The sequence below is a fragment of the Dioscorea cayenensis genome, chromosome 20, assembly GCF_009730915.1.
Source record: "Dioscorea cayenensis subsp. rotundata cultivar TDr96_F1 chromosome 20, TDr96_F1_v2_PseudoChromosome.rev07_lg8_w22 25.fasta, whole genome shotgun sequence".
Classification (NCBI taxonomy): Eukaryota; Viridiplantae; Streptophyta; class Magnoliopsida; order Dioscoreales; family Dioscoreaceae; genus Dioscorea; species Dioscorea cayenensis.
Genome location: NC_052490.1, coordinates 16,963,104 through 16,985,208, shown reverse-complemented (window position 1 = coordinate 16,985,208; position 22,105 = coordinate 16,963,104). Strand labels below are relative to the sequence as shown.

The 22,105-nt window shown below is 33.8% G+C and overlaps 1 protein-coding gene across 1 annotated transcript; it reads right to left on the bottom strand.

Annotated features, from left to right (window-relative positions):
• Positions 1-1,675: 1,675 nt before the first annotated feature.
• On the bottom strand, positions 1,676-13,883 carry LOC120251937 (UDP-N-acetylglucosamine--N-acetylmuramyl-(pentapeptide) pyrophosphoryl-undecaprenol N-acetylglucosamine transferase-like). The gene is given in 5 exon segments (XM_039260588.1): positions 1,676-2,059; positions 2,288-2,424; positions 9,941-10,049; positions 12,867-13,254; positions 13,257-13,883. Coding segments are annotated over 5 exon segments (1,287 nt in total). The 5' UTR covers positions 13,795-13,883; the 3' UTR covers positions 1,676-1,944.
• Between the last annotated feature and the right edge of the window lie 8,222 nt (positions 13,884-22,105).

Below are 22,105 nucleotides of genomic sequence, written 5' to 3'. Positions count from 1 at the left end.
ACTCCTATTAAAACTGGCAGTCCAATAGACCTGGGATCTCACTAAGAAGATGGATATGATGAAGAAAGATGACGGAAGCCTTGTACCATTTTTTTTTTATAATAAACAAATTTTTAGGGTGGTAGAAGGTTTATGTTTGTAAGTTTGTGTGTATGTACACATGCTATATACATACACACAAACTTGCACCAAAATATCTTAAAAAAAGTTTAAAAAAGATGTCTATTTTAGATTACTGAGAGGTGATAATCAAAATTTTTTTTTCACAAATCTGCGCTTTCCTTTACAAATTGATTTTTAATGTATATATATCTATATAAAACAAACATATATGTATATAAATATGTATAGTTATATATGAATATTCATATACGCATGTATATACATATATATATATATACACACACACACACACACATACATGTGTATATAAGTAAATACACATATGTACATATATATAGCCATATGTATTTATATATATACATAGATATATATCAGACTTTACATAATATAAATATACATATATACATATACTCATCTCTTTATATATATACATATATATACATATCAGATTTTATATAATATAGATATACATATATATACATATATATAATGTGCTATGCATATGTGTAATCCGTTGATTGAACTCTTTTAAGGTTCATAAATATTTTCAAAATTATGGTATTTTTCCAAATTTATTACTATAACCAATCAAACACCGAAATGAAATATTTCAAATAATGAATTCCCAACTACATATAATTATATCAAATTACCGATATTTCAAACATAATTATATTCTCAACTTTATTACCGTAATAATCACATTATATAGTAATATATCAGTCTGAGCCAAACAGGCAAAGGCATTTTCACGTAAAATTAACAAAACTATTGATGCACTTTTCAATTTTTATTATATATATACTGAAACAAAAGTTTTTTACATGGTTTTGGATTAAATATATATCATTGAAAAATAGAAAAAAATCAACACTAGGCGCAAGAAACAAACAGAATGGTTGCAAACATCATGGCATTTCTAGCAACGACAATATCATTAGAATGCAAACATAACATCATTTCCTGTAGCTTACTGCCGATAACACAAGGGATGGCACACAAAAATAAATTATGAAAATTGACCATGATTGGGAGCTTAGCATCTCACTTGAACAACTTCATTATCATGCTCCTATTTTACATGTCGGTAACAACTTTGGAAAACATCATTATCATGCTTCCTATTTTACATGTCGGTAGCAACTTAGGAAAACATCATAATCATGCTTCCTATTTTACATGTCGGAAACAACTTTGGAAAGCATCTACTCTTGTGAGTTAAATTAAACTAGTCAAACATCAACCTGCTATTTTATTTTCTTGTATTTTACTTCCAATATATCTTCTCCTTCGTGTTGATGGCTCAAATTTCTAGCAAGAGCCAAAGTTCAACAAGTCTATGAATGAATGCATCACCCATAAACTATATCAGTGAAATCTCCCAAACAATCGTCTTCATCCTTTTAACAGGCTCACAGTATCATTCTTTCCTATGGCTAATCAACTAACGAAATATACTTAGCTTTCAAACCTGAAACCTAATTAACGTAAACCAAATCAAATCCAACAAACTGTTTTTCAGTTTAACCACCTTAAAGCCGCTAACAAACAATTCAAAAGAGAAATCAATCCAACTCATTTCAAAATTCATTCTTTGGAGACTTGAAGCATTTCAACATATGGTTCTCCATCATACAGCTTTTACCAATCCATGTATATATTCGTAACAATGTGACCATTACACTGCATGTGACTCTAACCTACCTCCCGCAGGAATGAAGGGCTCATATCAAAAAGTAATGCACAATAAACTCTCTAAGAATTGCATAGCAAAATTACAAAGAAGACGAGCCAAAAACCTGACGATGCTTCAACTTGGTACTATGGAGCAGACACCCTGATGAGGGAAAGCATGTCTTGCGCAATTTCAGCAGAGGCATTTGGTCGAGCAACACTTAGTGCCTTCTCTGACATCTCTGCCATCAACTTCTCATCCCCTGTCGAATTTATGATAATAATGATATGATATTAGCATCATAGGGGAACACAAGAAATAAACCATCATTTTGATTTCCATTAATTGATAAAAATTCAGTGCTTCAGTTTTTGCTATAAATGATAAGAAATTTTTAATATATAAATATTATATTATCCATGAGTTCTCTCTGAGAGCGTACGCACAAAAGTATCACAACATAAAAAGTAAGAAAAAGCTTCAACATACCCTAATACTTCATTGATTGCAATTTCTAAACAGCTTGAATCAAGTTCATCTTGTGGAATGACTTTTGACCCAGCAACGTCTGCCATAATATAAGCATTTTTTGTTTGATGATCATCTGCAACTGTAGGTGACGGTATCTGTTCAGGAAAATGAAAAGATTAGGCACATAAATATAAACACAATCTGGTCAACACTAAACTTTGTAGGAGCACATGAAGCTTCTTCAAAGCATCATTCATCAAGATTCAAGAATGCATATATTCTCTTAAAAACTTCAATCAAAATACGAGAAATAGTTTCATTTAGAGGTGGTATATCCACTTTTTTCCCCATTGTAGACTTTCATTCTGTTATATTCTCATGTTATAGCATACATATAGCCCTTCTATAGACTGACAAAATGAAAGGAAGAACCCAATATAATCAACTAAGCCAATAACATACAGAAGTCCTAGTTGACAATGGCAACTTTCTCATCCTATCAAACTGACAAAAAAACTAACAATGATCACTTTTAACCATCAAGGAAGCCATTTTCCATATGCTAAAAGCACCTCATACTAAACATACCATGCTCCAAGCTACAAAATTAGGCCGGAGTGGTCTCATTTGGCTTGCTGGTCACATTTCCCAGCAGGAAAATGGAAGCAGATAAAAGTTGCCTGTTTTCTAAGAGAGAGTGTTTTAGGTAAACTCATAGCCACAGAAGTACCCTTGGCTGAGCACACACATAACCGGAAATTTTCTTTTTTTTATAATTTACATCTTTATAAAATTATAGAAATATGCAAAATTTAGAGAAACAATTATTCGTAAAGAAAATAATATTGCATATTATAAGGATAGAAAATAAGAAAAATAATATAGAAAATGCAAATGTGTGCGTATAACATGTGTGTGTGCATATATTCAACAATAATTTGATAGTAGCCCATGGCCATGCATATCCTAACTGACCAACAGGTAAAATTACTTTTTTTTAATGGGGACCATAGAAGTATTTATACGCAATCATCCAAAAGAAATGGTTCAACACGCAATGGATTGGATTTGACCAGCCTGCAAAACAATAACCCTTCCTTTCACATATAAATTGCTTGTGTCTCAGCGCACTGTCGCAAAACTTAACACGTGTGTCAGGGTGAAAATAGTATGCACAACTATGCCATAGTACACTAAGGGTATTCTAGAACCTTACAACCAACTCTAGAAGATTCTAGGATACTATAGAACAATTTTTAAAATTCTAAAAGCTCTGGAGAGTTCTAAAACCTCACAGTACTAGAACAATAAAGGAATAATGGAAAAATTAAGGGAAAATGTATGATATACAAGAATAATGTGGACCACTCTAGAAATACTTCAGTATCAAGCCAACTAGATTTATCTTGGCCATTCATTGTACTAGACCTTGCTTACAAATAGGAACCAGGTCGTAATTTATAAATCACTTCAATGAATACAAAACTACAAGCTTTCAAGTTTCTTCTTATTTTAATTGCATTTCTCAACTCTCTTAGCATCACAATAGGGTTAAAAGGTTGGCTTAACATCTTTTTAGGGGAAAGATTGCCTGACTGCCACATGGTGCAAATGTTCAACAAACAACCCGTGACAATTAGTATCAGAACTAGGTTAGTAGAAGACTTTGGCAACATATCAAACTATAAAAATTGCCCACAAGATGGAAGATGGCAAGTTGGTAACTAAGGAAATGTACATAAGAATAAGTCAAGGGGCATAGTGTTTGCATTGGACTCTAGACCAGCCAAAATGGAGTAAGCTATAACAGAGATCCAAGACAAGCACTAGAAAACTGAAGAAGGAATGGAGCAACTTGAAGAGGATAAGGAAGGACTACAGGAAGAGATGCAAGGTGCCCTCAATGCCATTGCTGAAGTCTTAGAAGCATGGCAGATGCATCATGACAGTAGCTTAAGGAGCTCAAGGGTGAGCTCATGGCATGTAAAGCAGCTAGGGGAATAAGGTACTTGCTTTCCAATCATTAGTTAAGACAAATATGCCAAAGCAATAACCATATTATGGCACACAAGCAGCCAAGGATGTGGACAACTTGGGGAGTATAGGGCAGGATTCCAATTTCCTAGGGATTGTGGATGATGTCGCTAAGGAGTGTACGGCCTCATTATTTTTGAGCGATGTAGCCCCGTGACATGATGGTATGGTAGATATGTGATAAAGTTAAGCAGGGACATGACAACATCAACACATGAAAAGGCATTTGTCAAAGAACTCAATCAACAATTTTATCCAGAATATGCAAAAAAACAAGGCTAAAGCTAAGCTGTATCTTTATGCTCAACAGGATGAAGTTTGAAAATATGTGCAAGAGTTCAAAGTAATATTGTCTGAGATTCCTGACATGAGCAAAAAGAATTCCCTACTCACTTTTATGGATGGCCTCCAATGGTGGGTTAAGATGGAGCTATAGTGACGAGGCATGCAAACATTTTTCACAAACCATTGCAGTAGCCAAACTATTTATTGAGTTCAACTAAAGCAACTTTTGAAAGTTCTACTGAAAGGCAAAATAAGCAGAGAAATAGAGAAGGAATGCTTTGATAAAAAAATGCCGCACAGGATTGAATATTAAAAGGCAAGACGTCTAAGAAGAATAATGAGCATGAACAATCAAAAATGGATGCTCATGTGGAAAATGCTCCACTTGGCAAGAGGTTGTCCCAAGCATTCTAAGCTATCTACTAGCATTGATGAGTGGGAAAGAAAGGCTACCCATTTAGGAGCCAGATGTCTCCTTAGAGCTATGAAGTCACAAGAGTTTCAACAAATGATATTTGTTTAGATTGAGGTCACATGAAAAAAGTTTAATGCTTTAGTGGATACTAGAGCATCAGAGGTATTTACTCAAAGGAAGCAGCAAATAATTTGGGTTTCAAACCCCACAAGATGGAGGCTACGAAGACCTTTAACACGAAAGAGGTTCCAGTTATTGGCACAACACATAATATCCCACTCCATGTAAAGAGTGGGCACTATAAGGTTACCATCACTATTATCCCCCATGATGACTATGAGATGCTAGTAGGATGACTTTCCTTTACCATATCCTTGCCTTGCCTATGCCTTTTTCTCAATTTAACTTTGCATATTAGATCCAAAATGCCATTGTGTGGTTTTAATTAAAAGAGAGGCAAAGCTGACCACCAAGCTATTATCTGTGTCATGCAACAGACCAAAGGGTTACAAAAGAATGATGTGACACTCTTAGCAACGCTTAAAGTAGAGGAAACAATTGAGCTAACTGCTCCCATCCTAAACAATATTCAAACTGAGTTACACATTTAAGGATGTGAAGCCACCAGAATTACTTAAAGGATACCGCTTAGGTGAAAGATGGACCACAACATCGAGCTAGTCCTTGAATGAAAACCATCCACTCATGCCCTTTATTTGGAAACAACTGAAGGACTTACTAGATGCGGTTTTATTTTACCATCAAAAGCCCCCAAATAGAGCACTAGTGTTGTTTCAAAGGAAGAACGATCAATCATTAAAGATGTGCATAGACTACTAAGCACTAAATTAGCAAACTATCAAAATAAGTACCATGTTCCATTTATGGCTTGTTCGATCAACTTGGAGAAGCTGGATACTTTTCGAAGCTTGTAAGGTCAAGAAATTGGCAAGTCCATATAGCCATGTAGAATGTAACTAGGAAAACATACACAACTTGCTACGGACTTTGGAAAAGACAAGTACATGCACCTCCCTCCAGTTTTGCTCCAGGGTAAAAGACAAATACATCATTTTCGTAGAGCCTCTTAATGCTTTTAAAAAAACAGCTTGTGCTCAGTTTGAAAAGTTCAGTTCAGCGTTACTCAACTTGCTTTTGTTAAAACAATTCTAGTTTTCTCACCCATACCTGCTCTTTTGGCAAATTCTCTTATGTTTGTCAGTGAATGATATGATCATTCCTAGGGATGACTCAAATAGCATTACCTTTCAAGCAACACCTTGCAACATTGTTTGAAATGAAAGATTTAGCCGTCTATGTTATTTTCATGGCATTGAAGTAACTTTATCAACTTATGGTTAAGTTTTTTCTCAAACTATGTAGATATACTCAACAAAGCTAGCCTTACTAATGAAAAGATAATCACCACTCGTTTTTGAGGACAACATTAAACTTTCCCCAGATAATGGCGGACTTTTGAATAATTCCACTTAATATCAAAATGTTGTTGGCTCTTTTGTGTATCTCATAGTCACTTGTGCTGATATAAAGTCCACAAATAATGTTTTTAGTCAGTTAAGTTTTGCCCCTCGCGATATTCATTAAATAGTTGTTCTTCTGATCTGATACTTGCAAGGCATATATCATCATAGATTATTGTTCCATTCATATTAACCTTTGATCTCTTAGAGAAACAAGAAACTAGGGGTTGTTGCTAGATCACGTATTGAAGCCGAGTTTTGTATATGGCATCTAACACAGTGTGGCATCTTGCTTATGATAAAAAATTGTCACATTAATTGTTCACAACTCAATTTCATCAGCAGATAAAAGATACAGAAATCAAATGCCAACATTTCCTTCAATGTAGATTATTGATATGTTTGCAAAGACTCATAAGTGGCCCATTTTTAGTTTTCTTCTAAGCAACTCTTAATGCTTACTTCTTCTCTATCAATAGTTTAAGGAGGGATATTAAAGTATGAATATATGTTTAAAGTATAAACGTAATAAGGTTTTTTAAGGTTAAGTATAGAAAACCCTAATCTTTCTCTTATTCAAAGAAAGTCGTACCTCCATTAAATTTAGAGGAAAGATCTATTCTTTTAGTTTTCAAATCTAGATCCCTTTCTTTCAATATATATATATATATATATATATTTGAATTGCATTAGAGAAAAAAACCTATTCTTTTAGTTATCAAATCTAGATCCTTTTCTTTCAATTATTATTATTATTATTATTATTATTATTATTTTATTTATTTTTTTATTTTCGGATTGCATTAACAAATTCTACTTAAAATTACAAATGGGCCTAATTATCACATGACAAAAAAAACGCAACACATAAATGATATAGGAGTTACTAAATTTAATTCGTCATCTGTACTATAATGGAAACATATTTAGAAGTCTTAATAGCATACGTAAACCAAGGTTGTGAGACCCAGACCGGCCCGGCCGGTTCAACCGGAAAAACCGGGAACCGACCATGTGACCGGCCCGGGTATACCCCATTGAACCGGATATTAAAAAACCCGGTGTTAAGGCCGTTCAACGGACCGGGTGACCCGGTTCAACCGGGAGCCAGGGTGACCAGTACGGGTTAATCAGGTCACAATGTTTAATACAATATTTAATAATTTATTATTATTTTCTCATTCGAAACCACGTGTATATTTATTAATATTAATTTATAATTTATAATCAATAAATAGAATTACAATATATATATATATATCATAAACATACCAACAAAAAAATTATCATTTAAAAAAATAAAATCTATTAATGTGTTATGTAAATACTTTCTAAAAAAATTTAATTTATTAAAGAGAATAAAAACAATAAATGAGTGTAATTTTATTATAAAAAAATATAAAATTAAAGTATTCTAATTAAATAAAAATATAAGAAAAATTTAAAAACAAAATAAAAAAACTCAATTGAGATATAAGAAAAAGTGAATTAAATTTCTTATCTATTTTTAACAAAAATCAACCAATAAACAAATAGATAAATAAATAAATAACACCGAGGAGAAGTTCGATAATTATATATTAATATATTAAATTTGTAAATATTTAAAAATGTAAAAATAAATGACATAATTAGAAAACTCTATTGTATATAAGATCATTTATCAATTTAAATATCAAATTTGAGTAGGTTTTTATATTATAATTATGGGTTTAACATTATATTTGCTCATTATTAATTATTATAATATTTTTTATATTTAATTATTGACCCAGTTCAACCGGTTCGATCCGAGTCGAACCCGTGACTCGACCCACAGGCCTAGTCGGGATCATTGCCGGGCGGTCGACAACCTTGGACGTAAACATGATGTGCAATAAATTCCCAAAAATAACATTTAATATTTAACCACAAAAGGTAGTTTCTTTAATTCTTTGAGTAATTCACAAATATCATACATGAAATAAAGCGCATAAATAATAACATTGGGGATAGAATCAATGTGTATGCAGCTCTAAGATTAGGCTATCAAGGTCACACTACTTTACGGTTAAATCTATTATGATCCAGCCATTACCAGCAATTATGTTAATGGCAGAATCTATTTGAGTGACAAAAGCATGCAAAAATTAGGATGTAACCCGGGTGAGGGTATGGGTAGGGGTATGCCAAAACCCTTACCTGCACTGCAACCTACCCCGTACTTGCTTACCCGTACCCTTGGGTAAAAATCATACCCTTACCCTTACCCGCAGGGTACGGGTATACCCGCAGGGTACCCGCTTACCCGTTGTTCAAATTATCGAATTAAATTTAAATAATAATAAAAATAAATTAATTATACATTATATTACAATCTTTAAACACATCCATAAATTCAAAATTACAAGTTGATATATATTTGCTTATCTTAAATTATATAATCACATAAAAATGACGTCTATTTAGGACTCAATGGTAACTCTACCTTTTGTTTTGTTCATGTTTAACCATCTTGGTTTTTGTTTAAAATTTTTTCATATATCTACTATTTATATTTTATATAGCTTCAAATTTTATAAATATCTAGTAATAATATCTAGTAATATTTTGTTCTCATAAGTTATATCCAATTGATTTTTTATTAGTATCTTATTTTTCATGATGTTCTTATAATTTTTATATTTGTTTATTTTTTAATTTAATTATGATTCTTAATATATATCTAAAATTCAATTTTGATAATATTATCAAATATAAATATAGAAATTAAATAAAATTTAAAATAATATATTAAGAGAAAATTTGAAGTATTATTTTCAAATTAATCACTATGAAAATAGATATTGAGTAAATTGTGAGTAAATGTTTAGTTTTATAAAAAAATTATATATATATATATATATATATGAGAGGGTAAGGAATGCAGTGCGGGTTTTACCCGCACTCCTCTTCAACCAGGTGAGGTAAGGGTAAGAGGCAGGTGGGTGAGGGGCATACCCTGCAGGCCCGTACCCGCTCAAAAACTAACGGAGTGTCTACCGTGCCATTACCAGTATGACCCGTCAAAGAGGGGTAGTACCCTCTTTTGACCGGTGTGCTATCGGAGACTCCGTCGAGTGGGGTACAAATTGCCATCTCTAGCAAAAATAAGTTTTCTTAGTTTCCAAAGAAAGTTAAAACATATTGAATCCAGTTTTCTTTTACTCCAAAATGGCAAGCTTATCTCTTCAACCATCTAATCTGATGTTTCCCAACTATTTGTTGCACACACAAACATGTCACACCAACATTTAAGTTTCTTGGTTCACAACAAAAATAATAATCCATCAGAAAATTCAAGTTAAAATATTCCAATATGATTGATAATGACATCCAGATAAAGCCTAAACAGATGGTTCTTCTACTCTATGAATGTGTAATACTTGTTTTCACAGTCATGCATGTCAGTTTGAAATTAAAAAGAGTGTTAAGTACCAAAATAGAGGGCTTCCCAGTTGTCAAGATCTCAGTGCAAGTCATGGCCCCAGCTCTAGATACAACAACATCCGCAGCAGCATAAGCCAAATCCATTGAATGCAAGAACCTTTAGAAGGTACAAGCAATTAAATAAGGCATTAACATCATAAATGCCGGAACCATGAACTGCAGAACTTATCAGAATATAGCAATACATTGTTAGATTTTTAAATTATTTGAATTTTAGTAGAATTATAGTTGCTCGTGTCTTCTTAGATGGAGCATCAAATATAGTATGGTAAATACTGATTAAATAGATACATGGATCATATGAATTAAACTTGCATGATTTAGGACAAATTAACCTTAGAAAAAGAAACCATCATGAAAGCAAAACCTTCTGGCTACTCCTATACTGATGGCTACGTGGATGCCAAATATTACAATCTTATCAGCAGCATATGAAGTCTTATTGATATCTCAACAAAGTAATAATGCATGATACCATATATAAGAAGCTCCATTATGTAAAAACCTAAGAGTTAATCCATAGCCAGCCTTTCAGATTACTGAACAACTAATAAAATGATATTATATGACCAAGAAAAACAAAATACAATTATACCAGATGATGATGGGAACACGTTTTAAGGGAGTGTTTGGATGGAAGAATAAGTGGTGGATTAAGCCATTTATTCCTCCTTATTACTCAAAATTTTGGCAAATACTCCTTGTATGGCTTAATCCTCCTTAGAGGAATAAGGAGACTTATTCTAAATTAAGATCTGCCCCACTCAAAAGTAAATTATTCCAGATTAAATAATATAGGAAAAATTATCTTTCTACCCTTCACGCACCACATCTCTTTTTTCTACTTTCTCTTCTCCATCAACTATAATCAATAATGTTTGTATGCACCATTGCTAAAATATTAATTATTATGTATTTGACTTGATGATATGTAGTTTTATTCAACCATAGTGTTATGTTTTATTATTATGTGTAATAATAGTTATAGTGCAAAAAATACGTATAATATAAGTATCTTCAACAATAATTAGGATTTTAATAATGAAAATATTTGATAGTGGAAATATTTATAATAATTAAAATAGTACTATTATTTGTTGTACTAAAAATAAGAATATTAATGATGATATATTAATTATACTAATATTAATATAATAATAATGACAACCACAACTATAATCTTTCTTTTGCCTCCATATATATCATCCATATATATAGAATGAAAGGTAAACATCAATTTTAAAGAAAATGTCTCCTTAATCAAAATCCCCGTCTCATTCCTCTTCCAAATAACTATTCCTCATTCATATTTATCAGGTTTAATAAATAAACAAAAAAAAAAACTTTGCTTCACCTTATTAAACTCTACATAAAACTTTGAATTATCCTTTAGTTAAGACTACCCTGACAAGAAAATGCATTGCCATGTGATGTAGAAATCTGATAGACACTAGCCAAAAATGGAAACCTATCATCATTAGTGATTTGATTCAAATTTATTCTAATGAAATAGGCAACCAGTACATAATAAGCAACAAATAGGAAAACAATGTCTAATGAAGAGAATTATCTAATAAGTAGCAAAATTTACAACATGGAAGAAATTAAGGTTATATTAGCCTAGTTGATGGCTCATCATATGATTTGTCATATTAGCAAGACAATACATGCAATTAGAATAAATTAGCCATTAACTTGCCGTACATATAGTAGAGTTGATGATGACCCTGCATGAATATATACCACCATAAGATCCAACCTGAAGTTGAAAGCTATTAGAACTTCACTCACATTCTACGTTCATTGCCTGCATGTTTGTTTTATTTGTTCTATGGCTGTTGGCCCTTAATTGTCTTATGAATAGCATTTGACACCTCACAATCTACAACTTACTAGTCAGGTATCCAGCAATATGATTCTAGTTATATATATCCCCATATAGGTTCTACTTAGAAAAATTTAACAAAAACCTAATATTTGCATCAATACCATTGTTATCATTGCCCATTCTTGATCACTCACCACTAGGATTGTCAATTGATCAAGCAATTTGTGAGCAGCTCAAGCTTAGCTCAGTAAATGCTCAAGCACGCCTCAGAATTTTAAGCTTTCGAACTGACCACAAGCTCTATTTTTTGGCTCAAAATTAATTTCAAGCCAAGCTCAACAGCTCAAAATATGTAAATATATTATGATTTTTTATCAAACTGACCTTGAAATAGTATCCGCCAAAGGCCTAGCTTGGTGGGCATACATATAATTATCTGGTTATTCAAGGGCCAAGTTTACAAATGTCATATGTCTAATCTCAAAAATGATCAAACTGACTCAGTTTTTGCCAAGTATGGAATGAAGCAAATGCCACAACTCAATGACTTTTACAAGCCTGAAGGAATGCCTTGTAAAATTTAAGGAATAAGAAAATTAATCCAAAGTTCTAATGTAAGAAAAGGGATTTTGTTTTAGTTAAAATCAGAAGACCAACATTATATTCTTTTTAAAAGTTTATAGAACATTTATTTATCCCTAGATTAATAGTTCCATTAAAGTTAAAGAAAAGAAGCATTTAATTGAGATTTACATCATTTTCATGCAACGCGTGGGTGATATACTTAAAACAAATTATAACAAAAAACAATGCAACTGTATAATCAACTCATAGAAACTAATCAGGGTAATGATTGTAATGCAAAGCAAACATCCTGCAAAGAGCTTTTCATGCATTACAAAATTAAGTCCATATTTTATGTTGTATCTTATTTTGGGCGCACACACACACACACGCGCGGGCGCGCGCACAAGAAAAAAGGAATTGCATAAAGCCAATCACTAGAAAAGTCAAACTAATCATAAACCAGAACTATTATGTAAAGCATCATTCAGAAGGGTAGAGGAGTAGAGGGAGTATACTGACGGTGTTAGCAGCAAGCGCCGATTGTTCTTGACAAGGCTTTCCATCTCATTGTAGCCATCAGCGCCAGTCTGCCATATAATGTACCTATTCTTGTGTTCCAGCAGCATCTCATAATACATGTTCAGAACTGCAATATTGAGAGCATAGGCACCAGAAGAGCCTCCAAGAACAAGCACAACCTGGGCCTTCTCATCCCCATTCTTCGCCGAAGCCTTGGGGAAGAAGTGCGACCTGGCGACTGCCTTGGACACATATCTCCTCAGAGCCAACCTGACCGGATTCCCACTCACCACACACTTCTCCTTTGGGAAGTACTTCACGCAAGCATTGAAAGCAAGAAAGATCTTCTCAGCATAAGGAGCAAGAGAGCGATTAGTGAGACCTGGAAAGAGTTTTGCTCCTGGATCACAAACTTGATGCCGGCGAGAGCGGCAGCGAAGCAGACCGGCGCGGCGACGTAGCTGCCGGTGCCGAGCACGATTTGGGGGCGGAACCGGCGGAGGATCGTCCAGGAGATGAAGATGGAGCGAAGGAGAGAGAAGGGGAGGAGAAGATTGACAGGGTTGAGGAAGGGGCGGAATAGGCGGGCGCTGGGAATAGGGGAGTAGTCATAGCCGGCAGAGGGGACGACTTCGCTCTCCATGCCGGATTCTGTGCCGATGAAGAGGATCTGAGCGTCAGGGTAGGCATTCTTGAGCTCGTCGGCTATGGCGATCGCTGGGTAGATGTGGCCGCCGGTGCCACCGCCGGTGACGACAACACGGAGGCCGGAGCCGGAGCTGGATGGGTGAAGAGCAAGACAGCAAGTGAGGGATCTGCGACCGGCGCGGTGGCCGGGGAGGTGGTGGTGGTGGCGGGGGTTGAGGAGAGGGTGTTTAGGTAAAGTAGGAGAGAGGAGGAGAAGATTGAGAGAAGGAGAGGAAGCCATGGAAAGAGGAAGAGGAGCAGGAGAGGAAGGTTAGAGAGTGTGGGAGTGCAGCCATGGACTATGAAGAGCCAGGGGAGGTACAATGCAGGAGATGGCATGTTTTTAATTAAGTGACAAAAGAGAAGGAGATTGGGAATTTCTTTTCTTATTTAATAATAATACTAGTTTAATAAAATCAACCTTGCTACTAATGAAGGAAATGGGAAGTAAATTTTTTTTTTTGGCAAAATTATCCTATGGTCTCTAGAAACTTTTTATTGTTTTTAGATAGTCACTTTGACATTTTACATCGGCTTTATAGTCTCTTTTTATTATACTTTCAAATTCCTTTTATCACTAACTCTTCTCTTACTTGACTACGGGAGTATAACTCCTTTGTCTATGGAAACCACTAGGAAGTCCCATCGAAGTCTTTATTTAAAATTGTACTAGTTTTTATGGAAGTGTAATCTTAGGAAGTCAAAGAGAGTCATGCGAGAAACCCCAAATGTGTGAGTTCTATTTTTATTGCTCATTGGTCTCTTATGGTCTACATTATTTACTACTTAGTTAAGCAAGCCATTTTTTTTTTGTAGCTTGTGAATAGAGACCTTTCTTGCTATCGTAAGGCATAAAAAAAATCAATAAAACAATTTGTCATGCCAAAAAATGTATAATAAGAGGAGGGCACTCCAGTTTCTCAACCTAGAGTTTAATGTGTTAACCTTGTAAGAATCTATAATAGGAAAAATGTGCAACAGTCGAGCACTCTAGTTTTCTAGGCTGAGAGTCTAGCGTATCAATCAAAAAATCACAAAACAATTTATACTATTAATTTAGGGCTAGACTTCCTAAATATGTGTAGCATATATCATATGTTCAAGAAGAATATAGTGGATATGATGATGGATACAGAAGAAGGAACCGTCGAAGGACCCTCGGCTCTTTGTACCACGATAAATATCACAACCATAGTCCATATAATTTCTGAAATTTCAGGTTGTTAGAGATGTTGCCTTGGTTGAAAAATATATGTTATGTATGGTTTGAATACATTGGAAAAATGCTTATTAGTCCGCTTATGGTTTTTGTGTAATGTTTTTATTTATTTTGTTCTTTTTCTATTTGCATTATAATATTACTATTTAGTAATGATAATTATTGATTATTTCTCCATATTTTCTAAATTACTTACCATAACTGTACAGTTTTATCCTAATTATCAAGGATCCGTTATTTAAAAGAATGCCCTTCAATCCAAAGTTCATGTAACCCTCACAATCATATGCAAGAGCTCTAAATATTGTCAAGTATTCTCAATCTTCTAAGATGCCAATAATCAAATTGTTTCAGGGTTTTAGAACTGTGAAGCACTTTAAGGGACACTAAGCATTGCTATCATATATAATTTTGATTTTACTTTTTTGAAAAATGATAAACACATAGTCATTTTTTAATATGATGCAGTTTGCTGCAAATGATGAATCTATGCCTCGTGAGAGGATAGTCTTCTAAAATTTAGAATTATAACAATACAATTTACACAAACACATTTGTGTTGGTACATTGACTGTCAAAGAGTAAAACACATTGATTGGATTGTAGCAAGTCATGTTTGAATACACCTATTCTATCAATGTATCTATGATATATGCTCACACTATTCTATAGTGACCAACTGGCACTCTTTGTCAAAGCATGTGTCATACAAATCCTTATGATTGATTTTTAACATCCAATTAAAGATTTTCTAATTTGTGAACTATTTAAGTGTATACATACTAAACCCTTCTAGTGTTCTTCTTGATATGAACCTCACCAACTCGTGATGAAACCCTTAACAAAATTGACCCAGATTATTTGCTAATACTAGCTTGGGATGGAACCTTGACCCATTACTTATGTCAAGCAAGAACCTCAGTATGTGAAGACGCCAGAAACAGTTGCGGAAGGATGTTTGATAAGTCGATGATTGAGTATCACGGAAATTCTGATAAGCTCAAATAGTTTTCAAAGAACCAAGAGAGAATTCAAAAATCTCACAATTTTTGGGTAAAAGGTGATCTGATTATTTCAACCAAAAAGGCTTCTTAAATAAAAAAGTCAATGAATTTTGTCAACTAATAAAATTTTTAAATTAATACCAAAATTCCTAATTTACTCGATCAAATAAGGAAAATACTAAAATAACAATTGTTTAGCTAAAATTGATTCTCTAACAAAGTCAAAATAGTAAGTAATCCTTGATGTTGATTTATGCCTTTTTTATATTGCATCCTTGAAGATTTCTTTTTTTAGTTATCACAAATTCAAATTTGAATGATAAATTTCCGGCCATGTAACACACTTTTATCACCTTCAATGAGCTCCACGAACACTCCTAACATAAAGGCTTCCATGATGTTTCTCAAAGAACTTTCCCTTGCATTTTGATAGTCAAAAGAGACTCGCATTTCAGTATTTCAGAGAATTTTCTAAAAGTCTCACCAGCTAGTCTAATAAGAGGGATAGAAATAAATCGGCATAGAGGAACTAAAAGGTATGGAAGAATGTTAAAGGGGCTAACTAGAAAGTTCAAAACTTTCAACTACTGATTGGTAATTTTTGTGTTCAACCCATATATATGAGCAACCACGTGCATTGCTCCGTCAGGCTTTCGCCCATTGTGGAAAATTCCCTACTGCTGCCTCCCACATCCTAAATATATATCATAATGAATAATATGGAATGTGGGTAGAAAGTTTTTAAAATAATCATTTTCTCCAAGTTTATTTTTTTTAAAAAATTTCCATAAAGAATAATCTAGCAAAACGATTCAATATCACTATAAAAAAACTCCTAAAGTTTAGTTATTAAATAAATATATTTAATAATTAAAATTTAAAAATTATAATATTAATAAATAGCTATCATTAATTAGAAAAGTTGTTTACATAATACTCAAATTATTGTATTTTGTGGGGAAAGCAATTGTAATATATGAGCTTGTTTTAATATTTTATTATATTTTATTTTTTTCCCTGTTTTTTTTTTCTTCACTCATTGGCCCTTTGTCACATAAGTCATGATTATCTTCCTCTCTTAATAACAGATGTCCATATTCAATGTTGAATTGCAATAAAATGAGAGAGGTGGTTGAACAAGTGAAGACGAAATAATACAACAGGCTCATGAATATCACATTATAAGTGGTTTTTGCAAGTTCATTTATTGTCTATCTGTTTTGTTTGGTTTTTTTGGGATAAAAGTCATTTATTATATGTTTAAAGGCTATCCAGCATCTTCCTGTCCTTGTCGTTTCAAATAATTAATAAATATTGTAATTTTTTCTTACAGACATATGCATATATATATATATATAACCTTATAAAATTCTGGAATCATGTATATATTCTATTTTTTTTTCATATATATATCTTAATATGGCCAAAGAAGGCTTTAATTTTGAAATCTATCTATATATATATATATATATATATATGCCACTCTCATGGTTAACCTTGAATTATGGTATCAATTTTCTTAACTTTTGACAATAACTGGTAGAATGATCTAGAAAGGAAATAAAATATTTTGATCATAATTTACAAAGATTTCATATATTTATCATGTTACAAAATATACAATGACATAATTAGATGAGCTAATTTAAGAGAAAGAATATTTGAGAATAATGGGATGATCATTCTCAAATATACATTGTGTTATCAGTCCCTTTAAGCTCACAGGCGAAACAATAGTGAGTTTGTCATGCAACTAATGAAAGGTAGTGAACGCTAGGGCTTTAGTCTTAACATCGGCAATCTGCTCAGTATCTAAAATATGACGAATGAAAAGGGACTTCTTCGCAACTAAGTCTTGGACAAAAAAAATATCGATCTCAATATGTTTTGTTTGAGCATGAGAGAAGGGATCAGTGATAAGTGCTTGAAAGTGAATATTTTATAAAACATTTATACTACAGTTAGCATGGTATTTTACATGTTTAGCATCAAACTAGTACATAATTTCATTCTTTTGTTAACCACAAGCTTTTATTCCGTCTTAAGGCTAAAGGAGAGATTATAGACGCGTTCCGAAGTAAAACAGATCAAATTGCTAAAAAGGGACTTCTTCGCAACTAAGTCTTGGACAAAATAAAAATCGAACTCAATATGTTTTGTTTGAGCATGAGAGGCGGGATCAGTGATAAGTGCTTGAAAGTAAATATTTTATATATCATTTATACCGCAATTAGCATGGTATTTTACATGTTTAGCACCAAACTGATACATAATTTCATTCTTTTGTTGACCACGAGCTTTTATTCCGTCTTAGGGCTAAAGGAGAGATTATAGACGCGTTTCGAAGTAAAATATATCAAATTGCTGAACCAGAGTATCACCACGACTCACAACGCTCATGATGACATCTCACCACAATTGTTGTCAACTTCTATCACGACCGTTATCAAGTCGTGTTAGTGTGGAATCACATTGAATAATGCAGAAGTCATAACGACCTTAACAATGAGCATTGTGAATCATAACGACAATGACTAATCCATACAACGCCAGAATAGACCTTGCCAGGACGCGACCTAAGGCCCAAGAAACAAACTTACTCACCACGGCCTCTACAACGGGCATGATAAGGCAGTAGCATACTAGATACTATAAATACCCTAGGGTTTACAATTGAACAAGGATTCTTTTGCTGAATTGAGTTGAGGCGGCCGGATTTTTGCAGACCTGTGCGGCTGGAGACGAGTTTCATCAAGATTTCAGTGGATTCTAGTGAGTTTCTCAAAGGGAAGTCAACGTGCATCAATAGTAGAGAGCGCATGAAGAGATTCAGTGTTTTTTTTATGATCTTGGGATCTTCTCAACCTCAACCATTGGTGACCTATTGGAGGGAGTTAGTTTAGGAATTCTTTTGCTATTCTTTTGCCCTTGGATGATTATTATTTATTGAATTACACATGTATATCCATTAGAGGATCCGAATTCGAGGGGAATTTCATGTAAATTCACCTTGATTGTTTCTTGTGATTCTTTACTAATAATTCAATATTCTTTCTAGTCTTTTGTGATTCATTGCATGTTTGTTTAATGATATTTTGTTAATGCATGTGATAAGGAAAATATGGCCACACATTAGAACACCCATGCTCTGTTAGATCTATACATGCGCTAAGGGATTAGTTATTGTTAGATTCCGATTAGGGTTTTTATTTGCCCTTCTAGTGGAGTTTTTTTAACTGAAGACGGACATAGGAAGGCTGGGGTGGAAGAGATTCCATCTTAAGTTTCTAGTGTTTTTAGACCCGAGTTGCGAGAGATTGGAATCGGTGAGGGCCCTTGAAATCCCTCAGTCCAATACTAGATTGAATTGTCACCTCTTAACGCTAATTCACAAGTGATAATTGAGGGAATCGTCATACGATTACCCAACTTCTCCCAATTGCACTTAACGATTTTCATTTGTATTTTATTAATTAACATGTAAATGTAAAATTAAGAAACACCGTAGACATTTAGGCTATTAATTATAAGAAAAAGAAGTAATAAGAGCCTCTCGCTATTCCTTGCGGAATACGATCCTCGTGCTCACCCACGAGATATTACTTGATAACTTGTGTACTTGCGTTATATACAAACTTAACCCTAAACCCACACGCCTAGTCCAGAGATTCTATGAAATCTTGTAGCCTAGTGTTTTAGCCAATTGGTATTTTGTTATATTATTCCATTTTTTTATTCTTTTTGTTACTTTATTAATTTGTTCTCGCTATTCTCTTTTGCATGTAACTATTCATGACTAGAGTGAACCCTACTGATTTAATAGAAGGATATAGTGAGGTTGAGAGAACTTTGTTGAGAAGGCTCAAAGAGAATGTAGCAGTCAAGAAAGAGATTGATAGCGGCAATAGGGAGTCTATCATGATGGCTGAACCAAGTAGAACACTTTCTGAGTATGAGAGGCCACAGTTTATAGGAGAGGAGTTCAGTGTTCAAGCCCTATCAGTAGCGGCAAACAGCTTCGAAATCAAATCTAGTACTTGATAAGTGTTAAACTGATCATATTTTCTATATCATTTACACTACATTTAGCATGAAATTGTACTTGTTTAGCATCTTATTAGTATGTTCTTTTCTTCATGATGACCTTTATTTCTGTTATAGGAAGAAATAAGAGAATTCAAGGATGTTTTGAAGGAAAATGAAGCAAGTTGATGAATCAAGGTTGCACTATGACTCACAACAGGCATTCTGGCAACACACAACACCTGTTGTCTACACTTACCACTACCGTGATCAAGCTGTGGCAGCATGAGCTTACTGGTAGCAATATAGAAGACATAACGTCCTCACAACAGCCATTGTGAAGTCCATAATGGCCGTTGTCAAGACATGACTTAGAGCCCAAGCAACAACTTACTCACAACGGGCATCACAACGCTCGTGGTGATGCCATGGCAAAGCCAATTCCTTTAAATACCTCAGTATTCTCTAAATTCGGGGAGACTCTTTTGTTGAATAACCTAGGACAGACGGATTTCTGGAGATTTAAGCGGCAAGAGATGGTGTTTCTTCCATATTCCAATGGATTACGGCGGATTTCTCAAGAGTACGTCAACAAGCATCATCGGAGAAGATCACGGGTGACAGGCATCTTCGAAAATCATCATCAGAGGGGTGTGAGTGACACACGTCATCCGGACAGTCTTGGAATCCTCTAATCCCCAACCTTCAGAGAACTATTAGAGGGAGTTAGTCTAAAAATACATTAAAAACTTATTTATTCTTTATTTGGTCTTGTGGTTCTCTTGTGCTTTAATGCTTTACTTGTTATTATTCATAAAAACCTAATTTGAGGGGAATTGTATGTCTAGGTCCCTCAGTTATTATTTATGAATCTTAATTGATTAATATAACTTGTTCTACTTTTCATAATTATTGCATGTTCTTAATTGATTGTTACATGTTGATGTGGATGAGGAGGATATGCCCCCATATTGATGACGTTCATGCCATGATAGATCTATGCATGTTCTAAGAGTTTAGGCATAGCTATGTTTCTGAATTAGGGATTGATTGTCCCTTAGGCTTAGGGTCTGATTGGTCTAATCTCGTGGGATTCCCACGCTTAAAATATCCATCAGGATCATTTTATCCTTTATTGAGTATTTTTTTCATTCTACCTTTTTCACCTCTGGAGTTCTCTTTCATTTCATTTTTTCTTCCACACTACAAAAAAAAAATTTAGCATATACTAATTTCTATATATAATGATGGCAAAAATTTAAAGTTATGGAATGTTTATACAAACATAACTTTATAATTGTTAAAAATATCGAGATAGTTGTCTCGAGTATGAGTTGGCAATTTTTGGTGAAAATGAACACGCTTCCAATCAGTGGCAACCATATGTGCTCACTATAAATGGATTACTAGTGTATATAATTCCCTTGGTATAGATATTGTCATATTCTAATGCTTATCTATAATGACAATCAAACTTAGTAGTCATGGATTATTTATACCAACAAAACTAATAACAGTCAAAATAAATCAGACATTTACTAATGCATATACTCCTGTTGCTATAAATATTATCATATACTAGTGTTTATCTATAGTGGTGATCAAATTTTCATAGCTATAGACTATTTAAACTACAACTTGATGAGAGGGGTGAGCAATGACATCCCTCCCTCCCACAAGTGCACGGGTCATCAAATAATAAATTCCCCCGTGAGTGAGCATGAGAGAGTTGTATATCTAAGGTCCCAAGAAGTACTATTACTTCCTCTTCGTGTTACTATTTAATCTACCAATCAAGAGAATGATGTCTTAATTGAACCTAAAATAAACAAAAAAAAATAGCACCAAGCGACACAATTGAGATAAAGACTCTATGAATGAAGTAGGCCTTAGGCAAAAATCTCCTCAAGAGTACTAAAAAAATGCAAGGATGATTTTTTAAGATAAGGTCGTTGTTGGCAAGCTTGGAGGTATGAAGGTTGCATAGTTTATTTTTGGACGAGTCATGAGGCCTATGTGCCGATGCATAGGGGTCATATGGCGTTTTGGACAAGTCATGTGGGTATTATACCGGTTGTTGTGAGCACTGTTACTACTACACTATTGCAACAGTGCTTCATCTTTGAACTTACTCCTCTTCATCAAGAATTCGTCACGAAATACGTTCTTGCCCTCTTGGTGATCTTTCAATACCCTGTGAAGCAAATAAAATCAAATAACGCATAAAAAGAGTAATGATCCAATCAAAATGCACGCATTGTGTATAAAATACATATATTTAGACACTTATCACAATTGTTACAATA